General features: G+C 44.1%; 1 protein-coding gene across 1 annotated transcript in view; it reads left to right on the top strand.

Annotated features, from left to right (window-relative positions):
- Lrmda (leucine rich melanocyte differentiation associated) overlaps positions 1 to 12,358 on the top strand; it is a 1,015,195-nt gene that overhangs the window by 595,992 nt on the left and 406,845 nt on the right. The window contains exon 5 of the mRNA XM_026789555.1: positions 2,090 to 2,207. Coding sequence (XP_026645356.1) covers positions 2,090 to 2,207 — 118 coding nt within the window. The remainder of the gene's footprint in view (positions 1 to 2,089; positions 2,208 to 12,358) is intronic.

Here is a 12,358-nt window from a genome sequence, read left to right on the forward strand (position 1 = left end):
GAGAGAGAGAGAGAGAGAGAGAGAGAGAGAGAGAGAGAGAGAGAGAGAAGGACCTTTGGTCTTGGAATGGACTGTAAAGGAATTTCTGATGACCTAATGACCTGAGTTTCATCCCTGGGACTGTGATGGTGTACGTCTCTAACCACAAGCACTCCCATAGGGGGATGCAAGGCAAAGACATGAGCCCAAAAGCTCTACAAAATCAGAAGTGAGCCCCTACATCCATAAAATCAAAGGAGAGAACTGGTTCTGGAATATTGGCTTTTGACCTATGCCCAGTACCCAAATGCTTGCTCACTCACATGAAATAATAATTAATTCATAAGTGAATTAATTCAAGTTAATGGCAAAATAATTTTAATATGTTTTGATTTTAAGAGTCCGGGGGTGGGGTATGTCTTTAAACTGCTGTCTCTTGAGTGATAGCCAGGTCTTTTACCTGAATAAACTTATAAAGGTCACTTGGTGACTTGAAATTACCTTATGGATGTGGAAGGAGGCTCTAGGAATCCAAGGTTCTAGTGGAAAGGGAGGCGCAGTGCATGCCCAAGTAATATCTACACTAATAAAATCTTAATTGGATTGCTTTTGAACGTGGTTCTATGAAGCCTGTTTGAGATAGCATATTCTTCCTTTTTCATTTAGTTTTTGAGTATTTTCTGTTTTCCAATAATGACCCCATCCATAACTTAGCCTTATGGGGTTCTAGTTGGTAAGAACTATAGTAAGAACTCCTTTAAGAGCGGTGAGGTATCATAATCATTCCTATGTCCCTAGGGCCTAGCAGATAATAGGTACTCAAGAAATGTTTGTGCAGCTGAAATGAATGGATAGGCTATTGAATTCATTCTTCACTTAGTTTCCAAGATATAATGAAAGTAAACCTTTGAGAAGGTTGATGTTTAGGTAAGGATATTCATTACTTGAATAACAAGGAAATATCTAGAAATTGCTAGCATGTTGGAGTGGATGCTAATAGTGCATTCTAGGAGAGTTCGGATGAAGACAGTACTGAGGCTTAGAGGTGAGAAGTGTTGGGATTTGGGATTTGGAAGATGAGAGGATTCTGAAGAGGTGGCTGCAGGAAGTGATAGGTTTCTTTAGAGATTGTCCATTGTTCTTGACATTGGGTGTTCACTTTTCCTTCTAAAACAGAAGAGAACCTGAACAGTGCTCATGTGATAGAGATAGAGTGTGGTCTTGATGGGAAGCAAGAAAGTAGAGACAAGTGTCTATATGTTTATACACTTATAAACATATACCCTGGCCAAGGGCATCTTCTTGTCAATCCCCTTTACACACATCCACTTGAGAGCAATTCATCACACATATAGCCATTGGCTTATCCTTGGTGGTCTATCAGGGGTACTAATGATTCTTTATAAGGGAACAGAGGCCACCCTGTATTTTCTGGATATTAAGATACCCTAGAAATTTTCTCCGCTTCCTGTTTGTCCTTGATAAAGATCATCTCTGTACTGCATAGTGGAAATCACCCAGAAATGATGACAGAAAGTACTGAAGACGGTCTTGAGACATCAGTGAAGCAGTTTTCAGCTACGGGCATGCCCTACTTCTACCCTAAAGCCATCCAGCTTATTAGGTCTCATTTAAGGTCCTATTTGGGAAATTCTGGCCTCCAGCCTCAGCTCCAATTTGCAGATCTATTGTATCAATAATGAGAGTGATACACATGTTTCCTATTAATGGCAGATGCATATATGGTACAACCTATCAAGGTTTATGTTACTCTTACTGGGAACTTTCCCTGTTGAAGCGGGGCTCATTTCTCAGGATTGAAGAAAGGAGTACATTGTCATGTTCCTGCTAAGGCTAGTTCTAATGAGTTGTGCATCCATGCTTGGGCCAAGCACAATTTTTACTCAAGTTTGGTTGTATGTCAGTATAAAGTACAGAACCCTTCAAATTTCCCCTAAAGAGGAAAATCTGTGGGGGAGAGGTAGGAAGATAGTGGCTAAGATCTAAATCCTTAGAGCCTTGCATAGACTCGCAAGGTTCAGTCACATTACCCACACCCCTGAGGCTGTCACTCTAACCTTCTTGAATTGTTTCTGCCTTGTTCTCCCAGGTGTTTTGTTCTGCACAAGCTGCCCAATTTGAAGTTTCTGGATGCCCAGAAAGTCACCAGACAAGAACGGGAGGAGGCATTGGTGAGAGGGGCCTTCATGAAGGTGGTGAAGCCCAAGGTGAGCTGCTCTTGTCCACTCTTCTTCCTCTATTGGTTGCTCTGAGGAGCATGGGTAATGTCTTCCTGTGCATTTCGCATGCAGTTGTGACTACACACCAGGGGTCACTCACAGATGCCGAGCTGACCAGTCATGCAGTTGGCTGGATGTAATTTGGGTCTTCCTGTCACTTTATCTGAAGAGACATTATTTGTTAGACACTGTGGTTATTTAAATAAGAATGGCTCCCATAGACTCATGTCTTTGAATACTGGTCTCCAAGTGGTAGAACTGTTTGGGAAGGATTAGGAAGTGTGGCCTTAGTGACAGAATATGTGACTGGGACTGTGGGCTTTTCACCATTTCCAGTTATGTGGATCAGGAAGTAAGCACTCAGCTGTTGCCCCACTGCCATGCCTACCTGATTGCAGCCATGCTCCCTGGCATGGTTGTCATGGACTCACCTTCTGAAACTCTAAGCCTGCAAAAATCAGTTTCTTCTGTAAGTTCCCTTGGCTGTGGCATCTTAGCAGAGCAATGGGATGGTAATGGAGATGCACGGAAATGTGAAAAAAGCTCTGTCAAGGTCTAGTGGTTTTTAGGCCTCCTCAGTGCTTTCTTCTCAGCAATTCTATGGCTGACAAAGAATACTCTGGGAATTTTGTGTTTATGGGGTGGTTACAATCCTTTTTGTCCTTTGGAGGGAGCTCTTATTTCTTGCTACTAAAATGGGGTAATTTTCTTCTATCAGAGATGAAGGGTGTTCCACTCCCCTGAGGAACCCTTATCACAGTACGTAGTGTTTTCTGGCTCTGTGTGTGTGTGTGTGTTGGGATGCTGCATGCTCTCTACATACAGGGTTTATTGAGAGAGTTCATTTGGAGTCCTGGATTCAGACACAAGGAAGTTCGAAGGGTATTCACAGTAGTCTTTCTGAGAGACATCTGGACCCTTCTGAGAAGTCTGTGCCTGGCAAGTAGATTCCATGACCCTGATGACAACACCTTTCTAGAAACTTCACTGCCCTGGAGCACCATGCAGCTCCTTAGTTACCACACATGAAATTGTAGCTCTGTGTTAAAAATGCTGGCACAGGAATCCTGAAGGCCTAGTTTGTCCTCAGCTGGTGACTTATAGCCCTCTGTACATGCATTGGAAGTGATTAAGCTGGGAAGCAAAGCCAAACCGCGCCAAAACAGAGCAGAACAATGAGAGCTCGTCCATCAAGCTATGCTGTTGGCAGCAGAGCTCGGGCCACTTCTTTCCCTGAATCCATGAAGTGCGACTGATTTCCTGTTATGCTGAATGAAATTGCTAACAGTTGTGGAAATATATGATATGGAGGGTATAATTCTGGCAGATAAATGTATTGTTACCTGTTTCAGCATGTGGAGAATTAATTGAGTGATTCATTTCATAGCTATTAAAGTGTTAACAGTTCTCCTTATTGGAGCATCGGCCTGACATAGTGCACATGACTGCCTTTAGTTATTCCTGCTTTTGCCATTTTGTCCAAATGAAAGAATTTATCTCTTGGCTTCTTTTCTTTCTCCCTTCTATCCTTTCTCCCTTTTTCTCCTCTTTCCTTAGGATGTCAGAGTCAGCAGCATCACCAACCTCCACCAATGCAGCAGAGAAAGTCTTTGTGATCCCTGGGCTCAGATCCTGGCCCTCCTGTCTTTCGCACCCCCACACCTACACTGCACTGAGCAGATCTCTTATTCTTTTTTTCCTCATTTGCTTTGGGACTGGAAGCTGTAACACTGCCCACGGAAATCCGATAAAGTCCTAACTAGCTGGCCTCGTACTGGGACGTTGTATTCTGCATGTGCTTGACTCTCTCCCAAGGTTCCATGTCTCAGAACCCTGACACATAGAAGAAAGGACCACTGACTCAGAGCAGTTCATGGGGTTGGCCCAAGGGCACCATCATGAATTCCTGAGCTGGAATTTTACCCTTGTGGGGCCTGGCCTCTTCTTACTCTGCTGTTTCAGCCTTGGAGAGAGAGAGAGAGAGAGAGAGAGAGAGAGAGAGAGAGAGAGAGAGAGAGAGAGATATCAGTATTTTCCCCTGGGATTGTTTTGGCAAACAGGAAAGTTCCCAGGAGAGCCTGAAGAAGGAAGACAAGTAGGGATGGACTGTTTTGCTGTGTGGAGATAAGGGAGTGCTGGAATCCCTCTTCTTTGAGCATGATGGGGAAGGGTTCTTTAAAACTGGCCAGCAGCTGTCTGAGTCATTAGCGACAACAGCGTTGGTGCTCTTCAGAGTTCTCAATTGGCTTCCAATCAATTATAGAATCAACACATGTTTGTGTGATTGACTCTAATGCCCTGACTAACTGTATTACACTTAAAAATGCCCATTAATTATTTCAGGGGAGACACAAAAATACCCTTGGCAAAGCAACATGGGGATCTTGCCTTCTCTTTCCCAGCTAGAGAGGACCTCAGAAACCCCTCTGGGAGAGTGGCAGAAGCTTAAGGTCCTGAAGAGGCCTGCGGTTGTGGGGATTCTGGTGAAGTGCGCTGTGTGATGATCTTTCAAGATTCAAAGACAATCGCATGCTATTACTGGTTTTCATATTGCACATGTCTGATGAATGGCAGGCAATTCGCTTTTGTCTGTTATTTTCTGAGACACACAGTGGTGTTTTTCCTGCAGATAGAAGAAAGCCAAATGAGTTCTTTGCTGAATTAATAAACTGGCATTCAGAAGACTGCTTCTTGTCTGCTTGCCTTGTGTACAGACACATGCTTGTTCCTATGCAGGTATATATGTCCGTCCAATATCTGTATGTATACATATGTATGTTCTGGGAGGCATGTGTACCCCTGCAGTTGGCTCCTCAGTGGAAAGCAGTTGCCTTCCCTCAGACTGCTGGGGCTGTGCCGTGCACACTTGCTGAAGACCCTATTTTTCATAACAGAATCAGAATCTCAAGTTGACTTCTGTCCTTTCAGGGGCAGCAGGGGCCTGTTGTGCTTATTCAGCACAAAGTTCTGATGGATGACCAAGGAGGTCTTGATTTGGGGAGCTGTTTTCATTTTATTCCTGACATGAAGTATTTGGGAGAATGGAAAACACCTCTCCAATCACAGCCCTTACCTTCGAGGTAGGGCACAGGCAGACTGGGTGTTCTTGGCTGACACAAACACAAAGCCAGCCAGGAACTAGCCTGCCGCCTGTGTCACCTGGGTCTGACTTGGTACCTGGCAGGCCTGAACTTGAAGCCAAGTTCTTCCTAGCTCTTGCTCCTGATGCCACAGTGTCTCTGCGACTGCACTTTGCCTTTGTTGATTCAAATCTGTCTTTCCTCTGTGTTTGCATTGCTCTATGGAAAGAAAGATGCTGCCATTTGTGAGAAATAATAATAGTTACAGTGGGCTTTTTCAGACACACAGGCACACTCTGTGTGTGTGTGTGTGTGTGTGTGTGTGTGTGTTTGTGAACATTAATGGACCTGTGACAGCTAGGATTTGCTCATTTCTCGAATTTTAAAGAAAATATCTATCTTTGTCAAATGTTGGCCTTCGAATTGCACCATTGTCAATAGAGCGAGCACTGGAGTAGACACTGAGAAGCTCAGGGCCCCCAGTGAGAAGCATCTGGAATGACCAGACCGTGACCCCCATGGCTGCTCTGGGAAATGAAGATCAAAGGAACACAGAAGCCTGTCCAGGAGGGCGCGAATGGCGACACACCAGCCCTGCACATCAGAGAAGCAGCTCAACATCCCGACAGTCACAATTGCTTAATTATGTCCTGGCTTTGTAATTATTCATCCCTGTTCTGGCAAAGAGCACAGTTGTCATTTCTTTGACATAATTATTTAAAGCCGAGCCCTCTTGTTTACATGCATCTACACCAAGTTGGCTGCCGCCTGTTTAATCTTTAGAACCGTAGAGGAACCACGGGGGGCTTAGACACAGGGCACACTGGACTGAGCATCATGGAAAGCATTTAGGTCCATATGATTTTACTTGTTTCTCTGGTCATTTCCTTACAGTGAAAGTGTGGTTAACATAATGTTTGATCTTGATGTGAACCGGTATTCTACATTCCTTTTGTAGCATGGCTGGTTCCCAGTGTGTGTGATGTGTATCTGGTATATGAGTAAACTTTTGCCTACTTTGTGACTATTGTGTCTTCAGATATTCAGAGAGGAGATGGGAGGAGAGGAGAGGAAAGAGAAAGGGGGAGAAAGAGAGGGCGAGACAAGAAATTCGCAAAGGAATAAATGTCAATGCACCTACTGAAATATGTTCAATTCTTATCCTAAACTACACATTGACTGTTCCTTGTGACCAAGAATTCCCTGGTCCTATGACCACTTTGTACAGTCCCAATCTCGACATTTCTGGTCAGGTAAAAATTCTCCTATGTAAAGTCAGTTTGTTTTTCTTCTTGTCTTTAGGCGTTTCTATGGGAAAGACAATGTACGGTAAAGACAGGAAGTGGAATTAAGAGAATACAGTTTTTGTTGGTGAGGAAGCCACCCCTTTCCAGGTTACTAGCTCCCTGAAGCTGTGAACTGGGCCCGTGTTCTTCCATCTTTCCATCTTGCAGCACAGAGGCTTGGCCTATAGCAGGGACTCAGTCGGCCTTTACAAAGTCAGGAACCACAGGCAGCAAAGCCTTTCAAGAGAGTCATTCTGCAGCCCAAGTGTGACCATCTAGAGATGCAGAAAAGACTCTTGCCTTTGGTGGTGAGTTTCCAGATCTACCCAGAGCTGATGTGAAGACCTGTGGCTGTCATGCTGTCTGTCCCCCCCACCCCCGCTGTCCAATCGAGCAGCACTTCTAGGAGAAGCACGGGTGTGGTCTGTAACTCTATAGCCCATTCTTGATTGTGTTCCCCAACTCTCCCTCCTGTCAGAGCACACCTCCTTGTAGCAGGGCTTTGGAAACTAAGCAGTAGCTTTTCTCAGAAGTATGTGCAGGCCACACAAATCTACAGGAAACTGAACAGAGATCTCTCCTTGCTGTGACTGCTGCCATGGTGGCTAGCTGCGCTTTAATGGAACCCTGCTGAGTGGCTTGCTTTGGTCATAAAATATGGTTATTTTGATGCCTAACCTAGTGTTTTCATATATTCTATGTTACTCTAAAATAATGTACATATGTCTTTGATCTCTTCAGTTACCCTCTTTTAACCCAAATACAAGTATATAAAAAGGTTATCAAAGGGCTGTGAGATGGCTCTGCAGGTAAGGGATGTTTGATCCTCAACACCCAAGTGCTGGCTTACAATGGTCTGTAACTCTAGTTCCAGGTTATCGGATGCCTGCACTGGCCTGTATTGGCACCAGATACACTTATAGCACAAACACATACACTTGGGCAAAACATCCATACACATAAAATAAATTGATTAGTAAAACTTAAAATAAAAAGTCAATCAGAGGCCACCTCGAGATTTATAAAAACGTTAACATCTAAACTATATTTTATATAAACCTAGATCTTCCCATGAACAAATTTTGTAAGCCACATATACAATTCATGTAGTTAATTAGATATTTAGTCAATACATGTTCAAAGTTCTCTTCAGTCCCAAATATCCAGAAAAAAGCTATAAATGTCATTTGATTTTCTGGATGTTTCTAAGTACCTAACTGCGTTTGTGTTCTGTGTTTTGTTTCTGCACAGATGTTTCTTGTCTTGAAACACACTCAAATTCTATTTTTAGTTACTTTTAAAGAGAAGGAAAATTTTTTAATTAATTTCTTTTTTGAAAATGCTTAGGCAATATGTTTAGAAACAGTGTTGGAAGCCAAACATTTGCGGTTTGTTTATTTTTCATTTATTGTCCCTGATTCTACTGATGGTCACATTCATTTGAAGGGGAAATCACTGATGGATCCACAGATCTCTGTTTCTTCACATTGTAGCACCTCCTGTCTTGAGGAAATGCCTTCAGAACACTGTTCTTTGGGGGCAGTCTTCATAGCCTTGCATGGGGGGCAGCAAGGCACTGAAAGCACAGACAGGCAGGAGCAGGAACAGCTCCTTCAGAGAGAGATCTGAACCGCACAGTGGGGATGTCAGAGGTTACATGCATCTGTGACAAAGGCAAAGTAAGAAAACAAGTGTTTGTGGTGGCTCACAGTTTCGGGGTCTAGTCTATCATGCCAGGGAAGGCATGAGGCTCGGGGCTTGAGGCATCACACGAGGAAGAAGAGAGAGATGAATATTGGTACTTAGCTGCATCTTTCTTTTTTTGAACACCAGAACTGGATGTAATGTTCCTGCTCATATTTATGGTGGCTCCTTCCACCCCAGTTCACATAATCTCCAAAGTCCCCCACAGTCATGCTGAGATTCTTGCTTCTTTGGAGGTTCTAGAACCCTCATGAAGAAGTTGACAATCAGCGTTAGCCATCAAGGATACAAACTATAGGTTCTTCTAGAATCCTCTGAGCATACTATAGAAACTGCTTTTCATGGACACCAAGGTTTGAGAAAAGGTATCATGTTTCCAACAGAGACAATAGTTTCCCAATATTCTTGTAGCCTGATTCACTTGGCCTGTTGTCTGTTTTCTGAAGTGACCATTTTCTTCAAAGGTGTTTGAATAGACATAAGACAAGAGAATCACATGACTGATGAGCTAAAGACTGTTAGGAACTGCACTCAGTCTGGAATCCAGTATTTGGGAGAAGTGTGCCAGAGTGTATTTAGTCTAAAATCAATGGTGTCCTTCTCTCTGTTCTTGCTATGGAAGCTACTGTAATGGGGAAATACCTTTCTCTTATCTACTGACCTTGGTCTTGGTCATTTAATAGTGTGGCCAATGATATGTGAGTGAAAGTGACAACCTGTCAATTCTTGGTCAAGACCTGAAACGCCCTGTGTTTCTACTCACTGCCTTTGTAAGTTTGCCATCAACTAGGAGAATAACGTGAGAGGCACACTGAGCAAACCTGGACCCAGAGCCTGAAACCGAAACCTGTGCAGTCTATCATAGACCTATGCATAAGGAAGGAATGATTATTGCAAGCCACCAAGACAGAGCCAAGAAGGGCTAAAAAACCTGTCCGATACATGGATACCTTCCCATCCATATGTTTCTCCCTCTGAAGCTTCCCTCTGATTCTGAAAAAGCTTTGGAGAGTACAGTGTGTACCACTAATTCCAACAGACTTCCTGGTGCTCCTGAGGATAGCAAGGCCTGTCTAAGAGCTGCCTGACCACATAGTAGTACTTTACTAAGCACTAGAAAGTTTGCTGGTGTTAGTTCAAACAGCACCTAGCATGCACCCAGTGTTCACTGCCTCCTGGTTTTATTAACTACTTACTTAGTACGTGTCTCATTTCCCCCCTTGTCTCAATTCTGTGACTGAGAAAACTGACAATTGGAAACGATGCCCATCTCGATTCATGGAGCAGGGAGATGACGAGGGTGTCCCTTGGATCTGTGCGTGCCCCACGGCTCATGATTCTATTCTTTTATTCCTTATTTTAGGAAGTCAACTTCAAACCTTGGGATCTTCCCATTACATATCATAAATTTTATAGATCAGGTTTGGGGAAGTATGGAGGCTGGACCAAAAGATCAGGGAAAGCAATAGGAAGAAGGCTGCAAGGGTTTCTGCGTGACTCCCATGCTGATACTATGACTCCATTCCCTGAGCCCTTTAGTGACATGCGTGGATTATACAGAGACTTGAGGAAGCAGGCAACGGAAGGCTCCAGGTGTTAGGCTACTTTGTGATTCCCTCTGAGGGTAAGGATGACCCACCTTAGCTAGGGTTGGAGAAGCAGGAATGGTTAAACCGTGTGCTCTTTGGGTTCTTGGGTATTGGAGAGAGGAGTCAGTTGAGCTTTGTGTGGACCAAGGAGTGTAATCTGGTCTGACATCACCTGGCACCGAAAACACCCAGCCTGGTGTTGGTGCTTAGGTAGCCACTGGGGTCAAAGAGGTGGAACTGAGAGCCTTTTTGTCCCAAGGATTGTGGGAAATATCTGTGGTGGCAGTGGTGGTAGTGGTGGTGTGTGTGTGTTGGTAGGGAAGGGGTGATAAGGTACTCAGACGCCAAAGTGAGGAAAAGGCCAAAGGTATCAGAGATCTCATAGTGACTGTCCTGGATATGAGTCCTGACATTCTCAAATGTCCTTTGGCATGTTCTTACTCCAAAGATTCTTTCCCCTGTGGGATCTGTGACTTTAGTATCTAAGGTGACTTTAAGCTTATGATCTTAACTGGGCTCAGAAAGGTTCCCATTGGTGCAATTGCTGCTACTGAGGATGGATCTCTAGTATCACCTCTGTCAATAATCTGCACAGTTCCAGCTTGATGGCTCTTCAGACCACTGAGATCTATTTGTTTTTAAATTATGTGCATGCATGTTTGCCTGAATGTATGTATGACATGCGTGGGCCTGCAGCTGGTGTAGGACAGGAGATGGCATCTGATCCCCTTGACCTGGAGTTATAGATGGTTTCAAGCCATCCTGTAAGTGCTAGGAATCCAGCCCAGGTCCTTCATCAGCGCAGCCAGTACGCTTAACCAGAATCATCTCTCTAGTCCCTGATCCATTAGAAGAAAGGGTTTTTGAAGCCTTGTTCTTACAGGTTAGGGTTCTGACTATTTTTAAAAATTAAACTTAAGAGAAGAGAAGGGACGGGAAAACAAATAAAAATGCTTTCCTCCCAAATGCTTAGTTAATCAAGCCACGTGGCTGCACTGAAGCTTACACCACCCTCATCAAACAACACTAACCATACCCCATGTTGCATGCGCAGCTTTGGGCTGTAGTATAAGGGTCTTCTCTCCAAGCCCAGTTGTCTAATGAGCTTGAGTGAAACATTATGTTTAATGTGTTTCTTTCCACCCTGACCGACGTCATCCTCATGATTGCAGACCATGGTGAGGAAGAGGGTTGGGAATGTGGGGGCAGCTTATCTTTAACAGAGAAAGAGTCAGTGAGTGCTGTAAGCAAGATCATATTAAGGATATCATGATGGCACTGGTGCCCCCTGCCAGGGCTGTACGTACTGGAGATCCTTCTGGACTTCATGTCTTCATGGAGCTCTGCTGTGCTTGGAAAGTCTCCCTGGGTCCATGGACACAGCATACTATAGGATAGATAATCAAGCTTCTTCTGTGACCTATAGAATGGGTAGGCTAACGCTCAGCCACAGAGATGCCAGGCCCCAAGGGCAAGTCATCACATCATTCTGAAGCTCGTAGCTGGACACTGGCACTTGCACATTAACATAACATGTTGGCATGGCAGATGAATGGCAATATGAAGGTGGCACAAGCCCATCTGGGCGTCCTGTTCACTTTCACTTCCAAATCACCTTTTATTAGCAGCAGATGAGAAAAGTTTAAGAAGAAGGTAGGGAAAAACACTCACAAAAAGTGAGGGTTGGAAGAGGGTTGTGCTACTCTGTTATTAACCCTGAACAAGTTGGTGAGTAGGATAAAGCAGCAGATGATCTTGGGCAATCCAACCCAGACAAAATAAACATCTTCACAAAGTTGAAGACAAGACGTTGAGGGTGGGTCAGCAATAGAGGGATTGTCTGGTGTGTGTAAGGCTGTGAGCTCCATTTCCAGACCCCTGACATTCCCCCCCCCCAACATGTAATGGGGTAGCAAAAAGAGAGAGAGAAGCAGCTTTGGGTAGGAGCTTACTTAGAGTTCTCACGTAGCATGTGTGAATCCCTGGGTTCAATCCCCAACAATTCCAGAAACTCAGTTCATAATAAGAAAAGCTACCCTATCTTCCTGGATGTGTTTAAAAGGCAGTTTTCAGGGTACTGGTTTTGTGTGTGTGTGTGTGTGTGTGTGTGTGTGCGCATGCCTGTGTGTGAAAATAGGATATTGTCTAGCAGGTAAACTTGGGGTCCCCAAAGGCTGGTGGAACAGTTTGGCCTTCCATTTGCTCCTCTGTTCCCCCACAGAGCATTTGAAAGGAGCAGACAGGTGCCATCAGTAAGGCCTGGTACTTGTCTGCCTCTGGTGTAAATTGAGCCACACCCAGTGCCGTTGTCAGCGAGAGCAGGTTTACGCAGCCATTTCACCAAGAAGCTTTAGGATAATTTTATTTTTCATGAGCTTCTTAAAATATGACAGTAAATTTTGAGCTACATTACCTGAATTAAAGCTCATTATTTCTTTTCAACAGCAAACTAATGCTCTCTGACTAGGCTCTGTGTGTGT

The sequence above is a fragment of the Microtus ochrogaster genome, unplaced genomic scaffold (genome assembly GCF_000317375.1).
Source record: "Microtus ochrogaster isolate Prairie Vole_2 unplaced genomic scaffold, MicOch1.0 UNK21, whole genome shotgun sequence".
In the NCBI taxonomy this organism is placed as follows: Eukaryota; Metazoa; Chordata; class Mammalia; order Rodentia; family Cricetidae; genus Microtus; species Microtus ochrogaster.